Source organism: Takifugu flavidus, chromosome 20 (assembly GCF_003711565.1).
Source record: "Takifugu flavidus isolate HTHZ2018 chromosome 20, ASM371156v2, whole genome shotgun sequence".
Classification (NCBI taxonomy): domain Eukaryota; kingdom Metazoa; phylum Chordata; class Actinopteri; order Tetraodontiformes; family Tetraodontidae; genus Takifugu; species Takifugu flavidus.
The window spans coordinates 6,443,513-6,461,599 of NC_079539.1; the positions used below are offsets into that span (position 1 = coordinate 6,443,513).

An 18,087-nucleotide genomic window follows, 5' to 3' on the forward strand; every position below is an offset into this window, starting at 1 on the left:
CCATAATGTGCCGCAATAAGCGCTCTCATGAGAAGCTTTTAGACGTCACTTCCTGGCCTGCACAACCACTCTTGAAGATTAATAACGCTCATTATTAAGTCATCTTTAAAAAAATGTGTGGCTTCTGTGCACTCTAGCGACCCCTAGTGCTCATCTCGACATGAAACACAATCCAAAATCACAGATTACCATGGCGACGTCTCACCAGCTACCTTAAAAATGAAAGCGCCCACATTTATCTGCTGTAGTATTAATGATGTAATAAACACAGCTCCAAACAATTACTGAATACATCTATTACAACTCGTCCATTATTGGAAATACAAATTCATCGAAAAGGCAGTTTGCAGCTAAAATGTTGAATTTTATTGTTTATTGTCCGTTAAACATTTCACCAAAACCTTTTTGCCTTCGAGTCGTTGTCCTCCAGCTTTAAAAACAGCCATCAATAAACGCTGGCAACTCTTTGGGAAAAACAGAAGCAAAACTCAGCATTTTAAATTATGTGCTTCGAAGTTAAAAGATTTTACAGCAATAAGTTATGTTTTTCAGTGTTACTGGTGTCCGTGGCGACAAAAAGATAGAAATTTACAGCCGACAGATGATTCCTCTTCCTTGAATTCTCCAGATCCATCCAGGAGTGTGAAGCCTGGATTTGGATCTTCGCTCGCTCACAAACCAAAGTGTTTCAGATTAGTGCAGTTGGCTGCAACACTCGCTGCCGAGAGGTTCCAGAACCGTCATCGTCACCCTCGTCATCGTTAGAGGTCGTAGTTAAGGGGGGGGGGGGGCCATGCAGGGACACAGGCAGACGGGGGCGGGGCTAAGCGCTACTCATCACCTTAGTGGTATAAAAACATAAAAAGTTCATTTGAAAAAGATTATCTCATCAAAGAAAGAAGGTTGACTGAGCCGAGAGTAGCCAATGGGGGACGGGGACGGGGGCGGGGGCGGGGACCTTGGATCCAGACTTCCTGTACAAACACTTTCTGACCATTTATTTCCCATATATACACTTCAACATAAAGTCACATGATGCCGCGGCGGCGAGCGGCTCAAGTCCAACTCTCTCTAGATTGGATTTTCTTGCTCGTTGTCACACCGAAGTCACAATGTACGAGCCGCGCTCTCCGCTGGCCCCGCCCCCTCCGGCGCCGCCTTCGCCACCCTTTGGCTCGCGCTTTTTGGTGACGGGGGTGGGGATGAGCGAAGGCCGCGGGGGCGTCGCCGATGACGATGAAGGCGTAGTGGTCGGCGTGGTGCTGGTCGAGGAGGCATCGGCGTTGCTCTTTCTGGGGCTCGGGGTGTAGTTAAAGGGGCTGACCCGGGCTGCTACGGCGCCGCTGCGCTGCTGATTGCGCTGCTGCTGCTGCTGCGGACGCTCCGGCGGCGGCGGCTTGTCATCGAGGCTTTCGTAGCTCCGCCGTAGATTAAGATTAGAGGAGGAAGATGAGGAGGAAGAAGGAACTTTTGAGGGCGTGGGGCTATCGATGATGGGAGGGGCGTTGCCAGAGGTGGGAGAGCGGGCAGAACAGGAAGAGGAGGAGCGGGGGTTGTTGACGGGACAGTCCTCCAGGCGGACCCACACGTCCTCCGCTTTGTTGGACCCGCCCCGTCCCGCTGACGAATCGCCGCCGCTGCTCTTGGTCTTCCTCCACGTCCCCTTGGAGCGGAGAGAGCCGTCCTCCTCGCTGCGCCCCTTCTCACTGGACTCCGAGGACGCGGACAGCACGGACGAGGAGCTTCCCGTCCTCTTCCACGTTCCCACCCGCGGTAGAGACGTGGAGTGTTTGGCGGCGCTCCCTCCGCCCGCTCCCGTGCTGCTGCTCTCCCGCTTCCACGTGCCGGTGCGGCTGAAGCGCGACGACGTGGCTTCCTGTGGTCGCGACGGGCTCTCGGAGTGGGAGCGGTTGACGTCGTGCCTCCTGCTCGTTGAGGGCAGGAAGATGTCGGGGCTGGTGGGCGACTCCGACGGTGCCGCCGGGGCCGATTCCTCCAGCTTCCTCTTCAGCGTCGGGCTCGGCGCTTCTTTGATGAATGTTGACTGGCGAACGAGGGCCGGCTTCTCGGGCTCCGTCTTCTGCTTCTTGGCCCCCGCGGACCCGCCCACCCTGGATGCCGATTCGCTCCGTGGGAGCCCGTTGGTGCCGGTGCTGCCTTTGGTCACCCCGCTCTGTTTTGCTGCTCTGGAGGCCGATGAGGAGGTCGAGGATGCGCTTCCTGGAGATGCTGCACGTGGAAGCTGCGACAGTTTCCCTCCTTTCTGAATATTTACATTGGACGAACGCGACGGCGTGGAATCTCGAGAGGATGCCCCTCCGTGGTCAGCAGCGTCGCCGCCTCCTGGCGCTTTCGCCACGGCTGCCGCCCTGGGCTTGCTCCGCCCCCTCGCTGCTGGCTCCGCCCTGACTTTGCCTGTAATGAGACTCCTGTACACCTTTTTGCCACCTCTCACTCCCTTGGCTTCTTCCTCGTCCTCCTCTTTTTTAGCATCAAGCGTAGTGCGCTCCCCAGCCTTGAGGATTCGTGCTCCTCGCTTTACCGGCACCTCCTCAGCCTCATCCACCTTGTCCTCTTCTGCATTATTATTGGCTGATGGCAGATGAAACGGTGAGCCCACAGATTTGAGGGACAGGACAGAGTCAGAGTCTGATGACGCCTGGCGGGACAAGGACGTGGCGGCGGCGGCGGCGGCATTAAGGCTACTGACGATGGAGTTGGCTCCTTCCTGAATGGCCTTCCAATCAAAGGACTCCGAGTCGGGAGAGGCGGGGCTTCTCGGCACCTCTGAAGGCATCTCCGGGGGCTCCTCTTCAGCCAGAATGCTGTTCTCAGCTTTGGGAACAGCTGGTGGTGCTGCCACAGTGGATGGCGTGGCGCTGGCAGCGGCTTTCTTCTTCTTCTTGGGCATGGCCGAACTGATGCACTCCTGCAGCAGGTCGTCTTCCGAGTCGATGCTTAACGAGCTGAGCGACGAGTTCCTGGAGAAGCAGACGGGTGTGTCCTCCACGTGAAAGGCTTTTGGGGCGTAGCCCGAAGCTGCAGGGGGCCGTGGCTTTGACTCTGCCCGTCGAGGAGGAGACGATTTCACCGCTTTGCCTCCATCTTGCTGCTCAGCGGGTGGCGGCGGGGCAAACTCCTTGTTGTTATTCTCCTGGTCAATGTCGCTCAGAGAGCTGAGGGAGGAGTTTCTGGAAAAGCAGACGGGTGTGTCCTCGATGGCGAACTTCTGCTTTTCATCCGACGTCGCGTTGGCAGCGGCCTTTGTCCGAGGGAAGACGGCCGCCGTTTGCTGCTTCCTTTTCTTCCCATCTTCTTCTTTTGTTTTCTTATGCTCTTCGTCTTTATCCCCACCGTCGTCTTCATCGAAGTCGAGTGAGCTCAGTGAATCGTTGCGGGAGAAACAGCACGGCGTGCCTTCAATGGGCGTGTAGTGGCGAGGTGAATCAAAGGCAAACCCTGGCTTTGTTTTGGCAGCTGTAGTCGTGGTCATGGTGTACACCACCCTCTGTGGCATTGGCTTCACAGGGGAGGTGGGCTTTTTCTTTTGGAGTTGCTGGCCCAGGGGGGGTGCAGCTGTGGGGGGGAGCGGAGGGGGGAGAGGTGGCGATTGGACGTGCTCGCTGTTCACTGCCACTCTGATTGGCTTCCTGGGTTTGGCTTTGGGCATAGCAGCGCTGATACATTCGGCAAGGATGTCATCGCCATTTTCACCTTCGGGATGTCCGGCCCGATCTTCCTGAGTGGAGGCGGGCGGGCCCTCGGGCAGGATGGCCGCCGCCACCGCCGCCGCCTCCTCGTTGGGTGGGGAGTCGATGGTAAGATCACTCAGTGAGGTAGCGGTGGAGAAATTCAGTGGCGTTCCCTCGACACAGTAGACTCTTGGCACCTCCTCGGCCGGCGGCGGCGGCACGTCCTTCCTTGGCTGCGACTGGACGCGGAGCTTGTAGACGGGAAGCTGGCTGGCTTTCCGCGGCGCTGCTTGTTGTGGTTTCTTTGGTTTGCGCGATGATTTAGGCATGGCCATGTTGATGCAGGCTTCCAGAATCTCGATGTCGTCGTCGTCGTCCGATTCATCGAGGACTGCTTTTGGTGCCTCTTCCACCCTCTGCTCGGATCCTTTATCCTCCTCCTCCTCCTTTAACTCTGGAGTGATGAAGGGCTCATCTACACTAAGCGCACTCAGACTGGAAGCTCTGGAGAAGCCGTGCGGCGTGCTTTCAGTAGCAAAGTGCAGCAAAACATCGGCACTGCTCTCGTCCTCATCTTTTTTCTTGGTATTTTCCTGCTTGTTGGTTTTATGCGTGGTTGGTGGCAACGGTGGCGTCTTTGCACGGCTTGGCGGCATGGTCTGTCCCGGGCTGTCGGGTAGGTCACTCGGGCTGACAACACCGCTCGGCATGCCGCTACACGGCTCGCTGGAGCGCACAGAACTGGCGATTGAGGAAGTTGAAAAGCTGTCCAGGGAACTGACGGATGTGCAGCGGCTGAACATGAGCGGTGTCTCCTGGGCATATGGTGGCTCTGGAGGACTCTTGGGAGTCCTAGCACCTGAAGATGATGCAACGTGGTGGTGGTGGTGGTGGTGGTGACCGTGGTGGTGATGGTGGTGACTTCGCCGTCCCCGTGTAGACGGTGCCGTGACGGCTGCAGTCTGACTCTCTGCCTCCTTCTGGTGCCTCTGCTGCTGCTCACGAGCATCCTTCTCGCTGACAGGAACTGTTGGATACTCACTATTTCCCCCTCCGCTAGCACCTCTCCTCTCTATGACATCAACCTCTTCTTCCTCCTCTGATGACAGCGAAGACAGCGAGCTGCCTCGGGAGAAACAGATGGGCGTGTCCTCCACACAGTAGGTCTGCGTTGACTCCTGGTTAGCTTTTGCCGCGGCCCTGTTAGCAGGGGCAGGGGGGCGGAGTTTAGCCGACGAAGACGGTGTGGGAGTCGAAACAGATGATGCGGCGGACTCTTCGGGCTTGAACAGGGGTTTATGGGCACCGTCACTGCCATATTTCAGGCTGTAGTCGATTGGCTGCTCTCCTGCTGGATCACCGCCATAGTTTGCTGCTGCTGCAGTGACAACGTATCGTGGTGGTGGGACCGAAATAATGCGGCTACCGGACGACACCGAGTCGCTACCGTCGTTCCTTCTCCTCAGCCTGCCGTCCTCCTCGTCGTCGTCATCACTGTCCATACCGACGCGGTGACTTGGACTCTGTCTCCCAGAATTCAACTGTTCGTCAGAGTACTTCAGACTGTAGTTGATAGGCGTGTCCAGCTCTGCTCCGTCATCATCTGCCATGTGATTGGCGCTGCGGATCTTGTGTGCTAGGTCAGCCGGGTACTTCCTGTAAACACAGCACTTATTGGCTCCGCTCTCGTCCGACGAGTAAAACGGCTCCGTTGACGGTTTATTTTTGCCTCGGTTGCCGTAACCATCTGCACTCGTCACGCTGTTGAGGCTGTCACTGGAAGCTCGGACACTAGTGGAAAACACCGCCCGGGCGTACCCAGGTTCCTCGTTGATCCTCTTTGAACCGTCTCCATTCTTTGGGCTCGAAAGCACTGGTGTGTTGGTGTACGGACGTGCCGTGCTGGCTGTCCCACTGGCACTATTACAGCCCCGCCCCTTCCTGTGTGCCGTTTTGGGGCTTAGGTTGTCAATGTTGTCAAACGTCTCGGACAGCTGCTGGGCGTCTAGCTCTTCAAATAATGCCTTTTGTTTGCGGACATGTAACGACGGGGCGCCAGCACCCGGGGACACCACACTAGCATCTTTGTAGCGTGCTGGCCGGTTAGCCATCAGATTACGCAGGGCAGCAGCACTACCCATGGCTATCATCTTGTGCCTGGAATGAATGAGGTTGCGCAACATGCCGACAGCCCCTAGTTCCCATAACGTCTCCTGGTCTTTAGCATCTCTGGCCGACAGATTCCAGAGCGTTCCACAGGCGTTGGACACGATGGTCAGACTGTGTGACTTGAGGTGCTGAAGCAGTGTTGGAAGGCAGCCGTGCTCGCGCAGTATCTGCCTACAAGGTGAATGAAGAAGACAAATTGTCAAGTTTCCCTTTGATTTTAAAAATTCCTTTTGTGTTATTCTTACCATTTCTTTGCAAATACATGCCAAAGAACACAACAACTGCATATTCCAAAATGCAACCAATATTTGGCTGCAACAGCAGCTTTAAATTCAGATATCTGGTAGAACAGGTCAGTAAATGGTAGTTACAGGTGTTTACCTGTGCGCCTCATTGGTGGCGATAAGGCTGGAAACATTTCGCAAGATCCCACCGCCGCTCTCGATGATGGCGAGTGTGTTAGTGTGACTGCAGTGGGTCAGCGTTCCCACTAGAAAGGCCAGAGCACCCTCCACAGCGCAGATGTCCGCTTTGTTCTCCGTACAGTGAGCAGACAGGTTCCACAGTGCGCTCAGCACCGACTTCAGCGTGGACTCCTGCAAATGACAGCAAAGGAGGCAGAGTTTAGAGCAAACTCAGGAGAAAACTGGGAGAAGAGAAATTCCTCATTCACCTTCTGCACCACGAGAGCGCAGCCCGTCAGTGCTCGTACACTGCCGACCTCACGCAATGTCTTCTTACTGTTGACATCAGCACGCCACGACAGGTTCCTTAAAACACTCGCTATCACCTGGAAAAACATGTAGTTCGGATTATCTGACCCCGGATCGGGACAATTATTCATGAGGACTGTTGGGAGCAGTCCTCCTACAACCTCTCTATGTGGCGAACCATGAAAAGCTTAACAGGTGAGTTTACCTGCTGCAGGTCCTCACTGTCCGACTTGAGCTGGGCCACCATGGCTCTCATGCAGCCCTTCATGGAGCACAGCGTGGCCTGATAAAACACAACGCTCTCAGTTGACTGGGTGGTGACAAAGACGCATCATTCCGATGAGGTTCTTATTTCCTCCAACCTTATTGGCGACGTCTCCAAATGTGAGGTTAGTGAGGGCCATGCCAGCATATCTCCTCAGTGTGATGCTGTAGTGATCGCTGGTGAGACCAAACATCTCACAGTCCACCTGCAGCAGCTCTGCCACCGCCTGCAGCCCACCTGTGGAGGAAAGACAGACACCTTTACACAGAGATCTGGTTAACTGCTGTTAGCTGGAGAAAAGCACTGCTCATCAGAGACTTTGAGCCAGAGAAAGACTCAGTCAGCCATTTCCTCCATAAACCCACCAAGTTCATTCATGGCATGTCGATGCTCTTCATCAAAGGAAAGCTTCATCAGGACACAGACGGCTGGACAGATTTGGTGCTCCACTGGAGAAGGCACTGAAAATACAAGTACAACCATTTCATTTCCAGTCATAACTATTTAAGTGAAAGTTTCTGTCTTTTTGCTCGGTTTCTGCAACTGCCACGTGACTCACTTGGGTTGTCCTCCTGGTCGATGCCCCTCTCGTGGTTCTCCTGCCAACTCCAACAGGCCTCGCAGTAATGTCGCTCCTGCTCCAGCAGGTGAAGCACTCTGATCTCTCGTCTTCCTCTTTTATCGTCTGGCTGGCTGTGAACAATGTTGTGCAACGCCGCGGATGCCCTCGCGCGGGCTTCTTTGCTTCCTCGAGAGTTACCTAGCAAAATGGAGACAGGGAATAACTAATCAGCACAAAACATAGCTGGGTGCGGTGAATAAGCAAACGTCATTAATAATGGTTACCTAGCAACAGAGAGTCTTTGTCATTGCCATGCAGCAACTGGATGAGTAGTGGAAGACAACCTGATTGACGCATAGCAATGCAGGAGTCCTGTGAGCTTGACATGGCGAGGAGAGTCCGGGACATGTCATCTTTATCATGAGTCCCCAACATGGACAGAAGGCTGTACACCATCTCCACCTGCAGAGGGCGACAGCTTGTTAATAATATTCTGTTTTGGAGGCCCTTTGGTGTTTACTGGAGTCTTCCAGGGCAAATGGCTCACTTTTGTTCCCAGGTGGTTTGTAATTCGGCGAGGCACAGAGTAACTTGCTTCACTGGTTGGTTCGTGGTCCAATCGGCTGCTAGCGGTCTATAAAAATGACACAAAATGTAAAAAACTAACAATAATACAAGCAGGAAGAAACTAAAAGGAAGAATTAAGGGCACAAAGCTTACCTGAGCTGCAGCCAATCCACTGCTGTCACCCAGCGCTTGAACTTCACTCACCTGAGGGAGTAAATGTGGGAGAGACAGTCATCACGTTAAATAGGAACACGTCAGTCTAAAGAAAAACATGCGCCTGTGCGTGTCAACATGGAATGATCCGGTATTTGATCTCAGAATCCCTTTATTGCCTATTTGTTTAGATTTTATTAACCTGCTGAGGGCAAAGCAACAAAAGCCAACCAAAGCGGTGCTCAGAAAGTGCTAATGAGAGGTTTATGCTAGCGGGAACATTAAAGTATCATTGGTTACCTGCAAGTGAGCTCCGAGTCTCAGGATGTCTTTCTCGATCTGCTGAATCCGGGACACGCGGGCCTGAAAAGGCAAGTAGGCACACACACATGTACTATATGTCTGTCACAAATCTCACCATTACAGAATACAGAATGCAATAGGGGTGCACGAGCAGACAGGAAGCACACACCTGAGCTCTCCTCTCCATTTCCTGACAGGAGCCCAACTGTTCTTCCATTGCTGAACGTATCTGTCGAGCCTCAAACTCCAGCTGTAGACGACTCCTATCTGTTTGGAGCGTGAACTAAAGAAAGAAAACAGATCTTTTTACCAGTTCACTATTGTCTCGCAACAGCAGCTGGGGCTTGTGGGTATTGGTGAATAAGGCAAGATGGTGGTGACGGCGTTTACATTTTCAGTGAGCGGCAGGCTGTCGATCCTCTTGGTGAGATTCTGCAGCTGAGCGTAATACCAGTCCTTCTCCTTCTCTTCCTTCTCTAGTTCAGCCAACAGGAGAGACCTGACAGGCCGTTACCAATCACAGAGCAGAGTAAAACAGAAAGAAACGTGAGGGACGCTAAAGTACTATTCTGCTGTAAAAACACTTTTCATTATCACCTTTGTGATGATACAATTGATGATTTGGGTACTTAATAATTAGCTTCTCAGTCACAGTTGTATGAATAAATATTAATATAACGGAATATGTATTTGCTGAATAAGGACAACTAAAATCTAGAAGGTGCAGGGGCTCTGGAGGAATCACTCTGTAGTACCTCTCCTTCTCCAGCTCCTCCAGGCAGCGGTCGTGGCTCTCTCTGCCCACAGTCGGCATCCCTCTCCTGCCGAAGGCGGCGCTTGCCTGGGGGCCTCCACCTGCTGCACCAGGAGCTCCAGAACCAGAGGCAGGACTGGGGGAGGAGGTGGGCATCGGAGGCCGAGTCCTGTGTTTGAAGCCTGCTGATTCGAGGCTCATTTCTGGAAAATCATCAAAGAATGCTGCATTATATTGTGTGTGTGTGTGTGTGTGTGTGTGTGTGTGTGTGTGTGTGTGTGAGTTTCCTTCGCTTACCCTTCAGTCTTTCGATGAGCTCAAGCTGAGATCCAGATGCCTCTCCAGACTCTTCTTCTATGGTGCCCTGCAGCTGCTTCAGCACTTCCTGAGAACAGGAGTTATATCACATGGTTGTTAGATATTTTATATATATATTTATATCACATGGTCAGTCACAGGGACACCCACCCTTGTAGAGAGGTTTTAAACAAAGACATAGTCTAATCAAAGACGACATTCATTCTGCGGTCTTATCAATAATAAATAAAGGTTAAAACCGTTGACCACGAACACCGGCTGCTAGTTTATCGTTATTCACTCACCACGATGAAACGGCATCGTTCATACAGCGACATAATGGAAACTAACTACACTTGGGCTTCTGGCTCATCCACAAAAAACAGGAAACAGGAAACAGGAAGTGGGAAGTGAATATGAGTGGAGAGGACGGACTTGACAATATAGAACAAGACCTTAAAAAAGTCGGGACAGTCAAAGTCAGGAGAGAGAGCAAGTTAAGTATCTAGATAGGATGAATAAATCTATTAACAAGATCAGTTTAATCTGAACAATCTGAACAAGGATCTCATGTTATCGTGCATCAAGTAGGGTTTTGAGAAGGAAAGAACAGCAACAAAAGATGAGCTAAAATGACACAGACAAGAAGATGAGGGAGGAGTGGAGGGGAAAGAAAATGACAGTAAATACCAACAAAATGAGGGGAAAACGAGCCGCTGAGACAGACACTCACACTGACCAGTCTCCTCTCGGAAAGATCAGATTAACATGCAAACAGCTCGCTCTCCGCTCCAACAAGGAGCTCATTCTCAGGCTCAGAGCAGCGTGTGATTGGTTTAAATACCACAGTTCTATTCCGGGATGGAGAGAGACTGACTTTATACGGGATGACAGAGATACAGAGAAGCAGAGAGGGCGAGTGTGTGTTTCTATGACAACAGGAGAAGATTCTCCCTTCTCTGTGCGGTACTGCAGTGGTCCTGAAAGCCTAATCCTTTAAATCTGCTGGTCTTCCTGGAACTTTGGCATCAAACAGGCCGTTTCTGGGTAAAATGGAGGTTCTGAGAGCTCTGACCTTCATGTTGGAGGCTTCCGTCTCCAGTTTGGTCAAATGGTTGGAGTTGTCCTGCAGCTCCTGTCGCAGGTTAGAGTTCTCCATCTTCAACACCTCCACCTGCCTTAGCAGCTGGTCGTATGACGCTGCCGCCATGTTGGAGGATGCAGGTTTGACCTGCAGACCAATGTAAGAAATGCATTTGAAACTAACCGTGTGCTCTTTCAGACTTTAAAAAGGCTTCAACGGTACCTCCACACACGCTGTCGCTACCTGTTCAGTGCCATGTTCTCTACACGTGCAGGCCCACCACTCAACTAACCAACTAACTAACCCGCTTTGACGCTCCAGACAGGAAGCATTTACACTCTGCAGCTCAGACGTGGGGGCGTGGACTTGGACTGTTCAGCAGGGACAGAATGAATAACTAAAGCACTAATTTCAGTACGTACGCCATCAGACGAAATCTTTGCTTAAATCTGATCAAATGTGCATTCGTTGTATTTTTAGAATCCTGAACAATGAGGAGAAGGAAAACATTTTCAATCAATCGGTGTTTATTTTCGGCCATAAATAGCTTTACGCATTATTACTTATTTATTTGGATGCAGTGCCCCCCCCCCCCTGGCTTTCCTCCATGCTCTCAACCACACTGATACGAGCGCGTCTGTTACAAGGCTGTGGGTCATGTGATGTTTCACCCAAGCTAAAAAAATGTCACATGACCACTGATTTATGACAGACCACAACATAACTCCATAGCAGCTGTACTACATGTATCCATGAGCGTGCACTGGTGAGACACAGTAAACCCCCTCTGCACGGACCATTTTATCTTTAAATTGTAATAAGAGAATCTAATTAACGATTCAGAGCTTTAAATAGTTTAACGTAGCACTTTTATCATGATCTAGGATCAAGATGAGTCCCCAAACATAGAGGAGACCTGTTTAAACTCTCTCATGCTCCAACAAAAGCTGCGAGGACCAGAGACAAAACCTGGACTTTGAGCTCAGTGAGGCGGACTTGTTCGGACTGCTAAACAGGCAGCGCGGTGAAGATCTCCCGCAGCGTTTAATTTCCATTATATTTAAAACAATCTCCATAATCCTCACTTCTTGAGCATTTAGAGGTGCTCGCCGGCCTGCTGAGCTCCACTAATCAGCCTGGGTAACGATTTTAATCAGTAAAGCAGGGTGTCATCTGGGTCCCCATTGATCTGATGCATGCCTGCCTGCCTGCTCACCAGCCCCAGCCCCGTTTACACAAAGCTTTATGGGGGCAGAATTTAAGCCTCCTGCCCAGTCCAACAGCAAATCCACAGTCTGATCCGGTCAGCTCAGCGGCTCCCAAGTTCTCCGGTGATGTTGCTGCTTCTCCCAATACTCACCCATGACACGCTGCACCAGTATCAGGGTAGACAATGTCAAACCCCCGACAGCATCATGCATTTTAATCCACCACACTGATTAGATATTACCCCTCCAATAATCATCCTAATTCCAGATCCACTCAGCCCACAGAGAGAAACACACCCCTCGTCTCTTTCTTCCCCGTTTCACATCCTGCTTCTGATCCCATCCTCCATCACTCGTCGGCCATTTTCTCTCCTCCTTCCATCAACCTAGCCCCCCCCTCACCTCCACCAGGTCCTCTTTCCTCCCCCTCTCCCAGTCATCACAGAAACCACAAATATTCTGCCCTGGAGGGTGGAAAACCAGCGGGGAAAAACAGACAATGACCAAAGAAAAGCACCATCTCCCGTTAAATGCCAACACCCCCCCCCCCCCCCCGCCCTCCCTTTAAACAGCACAACAGCAGAGATGAAGGACAAAGGATGAACAATAGACGAGTCTGGGATGGATAAAGAAAAGATTACAGATGCACAGGCTGTGGATAAAGAAAGAGAAAATGGCAGCTCACCCCATTGCTGAAGCCTCCATCACCCTCTGTCTCGCTCTCCCTCCGTCTCCGTGTCTGTCAGAGGACAGTCAGCTGGGCAGAGCGGTGGCCAATCAGGAGAGCGGGACAGAGAGCGAAGGGGGGGGTGAGGAGCAGGGGGAGGAGAGGTCCTCCCCCTCCTCATCCTCCTCCGGCTCCCACAATGCTTTGCAACTGCTGCAAGCTGGCTGACCGTGTTACTGAGAGACACACACATTTGGACTTCTGCCCTTCTGAGGACCCTAACTGTCACTCCCTCGCACCCGGGCGGGACCTGCAGCCTCAGCCACGGAGGCGGAGAGCTTCACCGGCCCCGCGTTAATGTGGGAGCATTTCTGCTGCCGGAGCATCACTTTGGCAGCTGCATAAATCACACATGTGCAGCGAGTTTCTTTTGTCGGGTAAAGAATCTGAATTTGGGTTTTCAGCTGACGTTAGCATAGCGGGGACAGACGGCACGCAAAGTCAGGCTCATGAACACGTGTTGCGTTCATGTCGTGAAATATCCAACCACGTGTTCGTGACATTTATGAGGAGATGGTGCAGGTTTCCATCACACCAGCAGTTCCCTCCAGGCGTCGCAGCTTGGTCATTGCTAGCGTGTTTATCTAATGCAGAAACATGAATAGTGAGCACCAACAAGTGAGGTGGAAAGAGATGCCAAACTAATTACAAGCTCACAGGATGTTTACATCTCTTCTCTCTTTCCTTTTCTTGACCTTGGGGGTCAGGGGGAGGGTGGAGGGCCACCCTGGACGAGCTCAGCTCATGGCAGGGCCACATGTGAGCATTCGGTACCTGGCTCAACCCAGAAGCCTCCACTTCTCAGCCCCATCCGACAGGCCAAGCTTCCACCACCATTTGATCTTTTCTATCTGATATTAGGAAACATGCTAAAGATCAGGGCTAATCAGCATTTCAGTTCCTCTGGAAAAATATTCACCCAACAAGTCACACCAGTTATGTGTGCTTGTTCTCCAGCCAAGGTTTTATAATTAATAAGACACGACACAAATTCTCCACTGAAATAATAAACCATGGTGGAATTCATCAAATTCTTCAGATCTGATGTATCAGCTAAACAACAACGCTGGAGACTCAAAGTCCTTCATCTCAATTCGTGATGATTTCTTCGCTTTAAAAGGATAACATTGCATAGACTACTATATAAGGATGTTGAAGTTAAGAACGGCAACAAAAATATATTCATGCTACAGAAAAGGGGGACTATTCTTTAAATAAAAATTGTGTAATTTGGTTTGCACTAATAAATAAATTCATGGTAATAGAGAAAATGCTACTACTCCAGTTCTGCAGCACAGTTGAGTGAAGCGCCGCAATACTGTGTTCCACACGTAATTATCAAAGTAGCTCGTTATTATTACTCGTAATAAAATGAAATTGTACTGTAAAGAAGCAGTCGTGTATTCAGTGTTAACGCTGACAAAAGCAGCACATCTCAAAGCTAGCTAAAATTTACAGTACAGCTAACAGTGAATCGCTAAATGAACCGCCGCCTCGCCACAATACCCCCGCTGATATCAAACACCCTCTCCCCGTTTCCAGTCCGGCTGGACCCGGTAACGAGCACCACAGAGTGCACAGAACCCCCGAAACACCGACTCCCCATCAAAACAAACGGTTAGCACGGGCTCGGCTAACAGTAGCAGCTTTCTCACCTTCTACGCTCAGGGGAACCGAAACTAGTCCGCTTGGGAATGCGGCGGAATCACTTCAACATCGGCGGTGAACACTGGGCACCGTCACAGTAACCGAGAGAGGCGGCAAAGGCCGCTCATGTCGTTTGTCCGAGTGGGAAAAGTATTCCACGAAGTCCGGGAGAAGTTCTACGCTGGCCTTTTTGTTGTGAACAGCCCGCTGATGCAGCTGTGGTCCGCCATCTTGAGTTTAAGTGAGTTTGGGGGCGCGTGAGAGCCGGGGGGAGTGAGAGAGTGAGAGAGAGAGGTAGAGACAGAGAGAGAGAGGTGGGGGGGAGAGAGAGTTTCGAGCGTGTGTGCGCGTGCCTCTCTTTTTTCAAAATAAAACAAAACGTACAACAATGGTTACATTATTGTTTATTTGTAGTGCAACACTGGAGTGTTTTTAAAGAAATGCGAAAGAAACATTTTAGCGAATTCTAAATGACTGACTGAAGTCGTGGAACTTTTATTATGAAGGTCTAGGACCGGAAATGGTCGTCGCCATAGTCCCGAAGATGGCAGCGGTTTTTACGCAGCGGTTGGAGTGTCTCTCTGTGCCACCCTGTGGTTTTGCAGCCTATACTGGGGGACACAGATCACCGATTTAGAGAGCATGAGAAGGTTTTCTTCCAGGGTTACCGGATGCCTCGTCTGAACCGGACGCTCGTTTTGACGGTGCTGATCATCAGCAGCTCCGTGTTTTTGCTCTTCCAGCTATATTACTACCGGAAGTACGTCAACAAGGTGAGACTCAAGGAACAATAATAAAACCACCAATAGCTATGTAGCAATAAGATTTACATTTCGATTTGTTATTTTCTGATGTATGGACATTTTACTGATGAGATAAAACAATGGAATAAAGGCTTTTTCAGACAAAGACGTTCTTAACTGACTTAAGCCTGAATTAAATTTAAAAAAAGGTTTTTCAAAGAACTTACCTAGATTGTCTGATTATCTACGGTGTTAAATTTGCAAATTAGGACTGCTAGTCCGTTTTACACCAATATATCCAGGAAATATCACCAGCCTTCATTTATACAGGTGAGTCCATTAAGCACTAAAGCCTCATTTTCAATGCTTTTTGATGGTGGGGAAAACTGGAAAAACCAGGAGAAAGAGCATATTTACTCAACTACTGTAGTCTCAGCTGCTATTTTACTAATTTTGTCAAAGAACTGAACCTTTGGAACAGGGTGCAGCTTGTCCTGGTATGGTCCAGTGACCTTTTTCTTTTTTAGGGTCCATTTTTCCTTGTTTTTGTCCAACCATATTACAGCTGGGGATCTTTCTGAAATATTAATCATGACATTCCCATATGTTTATTCTGCAGTCTGGCCCTCACATCCTGAGCCAAACAGGTCATCTGACTGCCAACGATGTACAATGGGTGAGTGAATTCTCATGTTGTCGCTGTGTCCTCTCAACAAGATCTGCATCAGATCATCTACAACAGATAACTGATATTTTATCAAATGGATGACACGCTTTCTTCTTTGTGTGGCCACATCTACCACCCTTTTAAATATCATTTTCTGTTGTATTGCATATGTTTTATTTTCAGTTCCCCATTTCCATTATGGAAATTATTCGTTGAAAAGTGCAAATTGCCATTTTACCTTTTTATGATGAATTCCAGTCAATAATGCATTGTCATGGTCTCAGTTTGAAAGATTTCTGATAAAAGCATTATCATCACACTTTCACTCCTGCAGGATAGGCTGATGACTGATATGACTCCATGTTTTTGGTTTATGCCGTCAACACTTTCAACCTTTGCTGTTGTGTTCCTGCAGCAAACGGTGAAGAAATTTCTGGCATTAACTCATCGCTTCCGGCTGCCGCTGTTCCTCGCAGACACCACTGCATTAACGCTGCTGTCCCAAGATGCTTTGCGTCAGCATGACAGGAAGGTGCGTGAGCCCCACTGCAGCTTCCTGTGCACTGGCCGGCCCGTGATGTCCTTTGCTCTGAATGCCAACTTGTGGAAACATGACGTAAGTGCAGCACTTAGTATTTTGCTCTTAAACAGCTAAAAATGTAGCTAAATTTCTTTTCAAATTTCTGTCAGTCTACCTTTCTGTCAGCTGCCGAGCAGAAAGGTTTTGAACTGCTGGAGATTCGAGGGCAGGACCCACGTTTGGCCAGTCTGGACACCTTGTCAGGAGAAGAGATCCCTCTGCACCTGCTCTTTCGCCTGCATGGCTACATCATCCAGGTGGGTGGCTTCAAATCACCTTCCACAAATCTCACACCTACAACACATCAGGCTGTATAAAGTCAACAAATGTCCACAACAGCTCGATCCTGTATTTTGTCCCAGGTGGTGTTCCTGTATGAGCGGACTGGGAACTACCTGTGGCATGGACCTCTGCGCCTCAAAGCAGGCATGGACAGAACCTTTGCTCCCTTCAAATTGCTTGACTATGGGCGTCATGCTGGAGCGTATGACAGGTGATTCATGTGCGAATTCTAATCGCATTTAGGTTTTTGTTTTGTTTTGCTGACTTAAACATCAGTGGAGACCCTGATGAAGTAATTGCATATTTATACTTGTGCACATCGTGCAGACCAGAGCTGGTCCTGACAGTCCTGGATGGCCTCGATGTTCGTATCCCAGGCAACATTTCCCACTTCATATTGGAGCAGAGGCATGCTCACTTCCTGGAATGCCGACATCGTGACGCCCGGAACTTTTTGCAAGTAAGACATAAATGGAACTTAACTGATATGAGATTAATATAAAAGGCAACCCTCCCAGGAGAGTCCTGTAATAACTTTTTTTTTTAAACTTCTCAGCTCTACCCTGAGGACTCTTTTCCGGAGGCAGTTGATTTTCGAAGGAAAGTGAAGTCATTGCTTCGTGTGACAGCTGGAATACTCACGACCCTTGGTATCCCCTTTTGGCTCAGCAGCGGCACCTGTCTGGGTAACATTTAGACATCACTATAGAATGTCATACCATAACATGCCAGCATCAGCCAGCAAACAATAAACATGTCATATATTTTTATGTGCTACAATAGAACATTACAACTACTGTTTATTATGTACTGATATGGCTTTTAAAGCGTTTATTATCTGTAGTTTAACGGCCCAACAATGCATGAAAGTAACTGATCCCCTCTCCCTGTAGGCTGGTTCAGGCAGTGCAGCGTCATCTCTTACAGCCGCGATGTTGACATTGGGATATTCATCGTAGATTACAGGCCCGATATCATCACAGCCTTCAGAGAGGCTGGGCTGTCGCTCAAACACAAGTTTGGAAAGGTCAGATGTCTCCCTGCCCTATACTATACTCAGATGTGGAGTGAGCCTCTGATCATTGTTACATTTTTCTATTTAACGGCAGGTGGAGGACAGTCTGGAACTTTCCTTTTTGAGTGAGGATGTCAAACTGGATATTTTCTTTTTCTATGAAGAAGGAGACATGATGTGGAATGGTGGAACACAGGCCAAGAGTGGCAGGAAGTTCAAGTAATATTCATTTTCCTCTTAATTTGCTAAAATTTGCACTTTTATTAAAGAAATCTAAATAAAGCCGGCAGTTCAGTTGAACTTGACAGTAACATGACCGTTCTTAAAACCCTTTTGTCACCTATAGGTACATATTCCCTCGTTTTTCCCTCTGCTGGGCAGAGCTTCTGGAGTTGAAAGTTCGTGTTCCTTGTGAAACCCTGGACTATGTGATGGCAAACTATGGCAATACTTGGAACATCCCCGTGCGGAGCTGGGATTGGAAGTCCTCACCCAGCAATGTGCAGGAAAATGGGCTGTGGCCTCCAGCTGAATGGGACCAGCTTATTCAGGTTTACTGAGAGGAAACATGACAGACGTTTAACGAAAATAAAGAAGTGAACAAAACGAGAATGACACAGTTGGGGCTGATGTACGCTTCTTCTGCATGTGTCACATTT

General features: G+C 49.8%; 2 protein-coding genes across 7 annotated transcripts; one reads left to right on the forward strand and one right to left on the reverse strand.

The window, feature by feature from the left end:
* Positions 1-343: 343 nt before the first annotated feature.
* Positions 344-14,436, reverse strand: apc (APC regulator of WNT signaling pathway). 4 transcript variants are annotated; one of them, XM_057019053.1, is made up of 17 exons: positions 14,150-14,436; positions 10,551-10,706; positions 9,476-9,563; positions 9,180-9,381; positions 8,815-8,923; positions 8,594-8,707; positions 8,422-8,484; positions 8,122-8,172; positions 7,949-8,035; positions 7,686-7,863; positions 7,399-7,599; positions 7,205-7,300; positions 6,937-7,076; positions 6,780-6,857; positions 6,535-6,651; positions 6,243-6,457; positions 344-6,032 (listed from the first exon to the last, which is right to left on the reverse strand). In XM_057019053.1, the coding sequence occupies exons 2-17, from the start codon at positions 10,683-10,685 to the stop codon at positions 1,097-1,099; spliced, it is 6,810 nt and encodes a 2,269-aa protein (XP_056875033.1). In that variant the 5' UTR covers positions 10,686-10,706; positions 14,150-14,436; the 3' UTR covers positions 344-1,096. The 4 variants fall into 4 exon arrangements, with proteins under 4 accessions (XP_056875033.1, XP_056875034.1, XP_056875036.1 ...); XM_057019054.1 differs by lacking the exon at positions 14,150-14,436 and adding an exon at positions 12,453-13,017; XM_057019056.1 differs by lacking the exon at positions 10,551-10,706 and having other exon boundaries at positions 14,150-14,367.
* On the forward strand, positions 14,244-18,045 carry fktn (fukutin). Of its 3 annotated transcripts, XM_057019068.1 has the most exons (11): positions 14,244-14,382; positions 14,648-14,914; positions 15,504-15,560; positions 15,967-16,167; positions 16,242-16,388; positions 16,494-16,624; positions 16,741-16,873; positions 16,970-17,099; positions 17,307-17,440; positions 17,523-17,647; positions 17,775-18,045. In XM_057019068.1, exons 2-11 carry the CDS (start codon positions 14,813-14,815, stop codon positions 17,986-17,988), a joined length of 1,374 nt encoding a protein of 457 aa, XP_056875048.1. In that variant the 5' UTR covers positions 14,244-14,382; positions 14,648-14,812; the 3' UTR covers positions 17,989-18,045. The 3 variants fall into 3 exon arrangements, with proteins under 3 accessions (XP_056875048.1, XP_056875047.1, XP_056875049.1); XM_057019067.1 differs by lacking the exon at positions 14,244-14,382 and having other exon boundaries at positions 14,446-14,914; XM_057019069.1 differs by lacking the exon at positions 14,244-14,382 and having other exon boundaries at positions 14,446-14,914; positions 16,028-16,167.
* Positions 18,046-18,087: the final 42 nt, after the last annotated feature.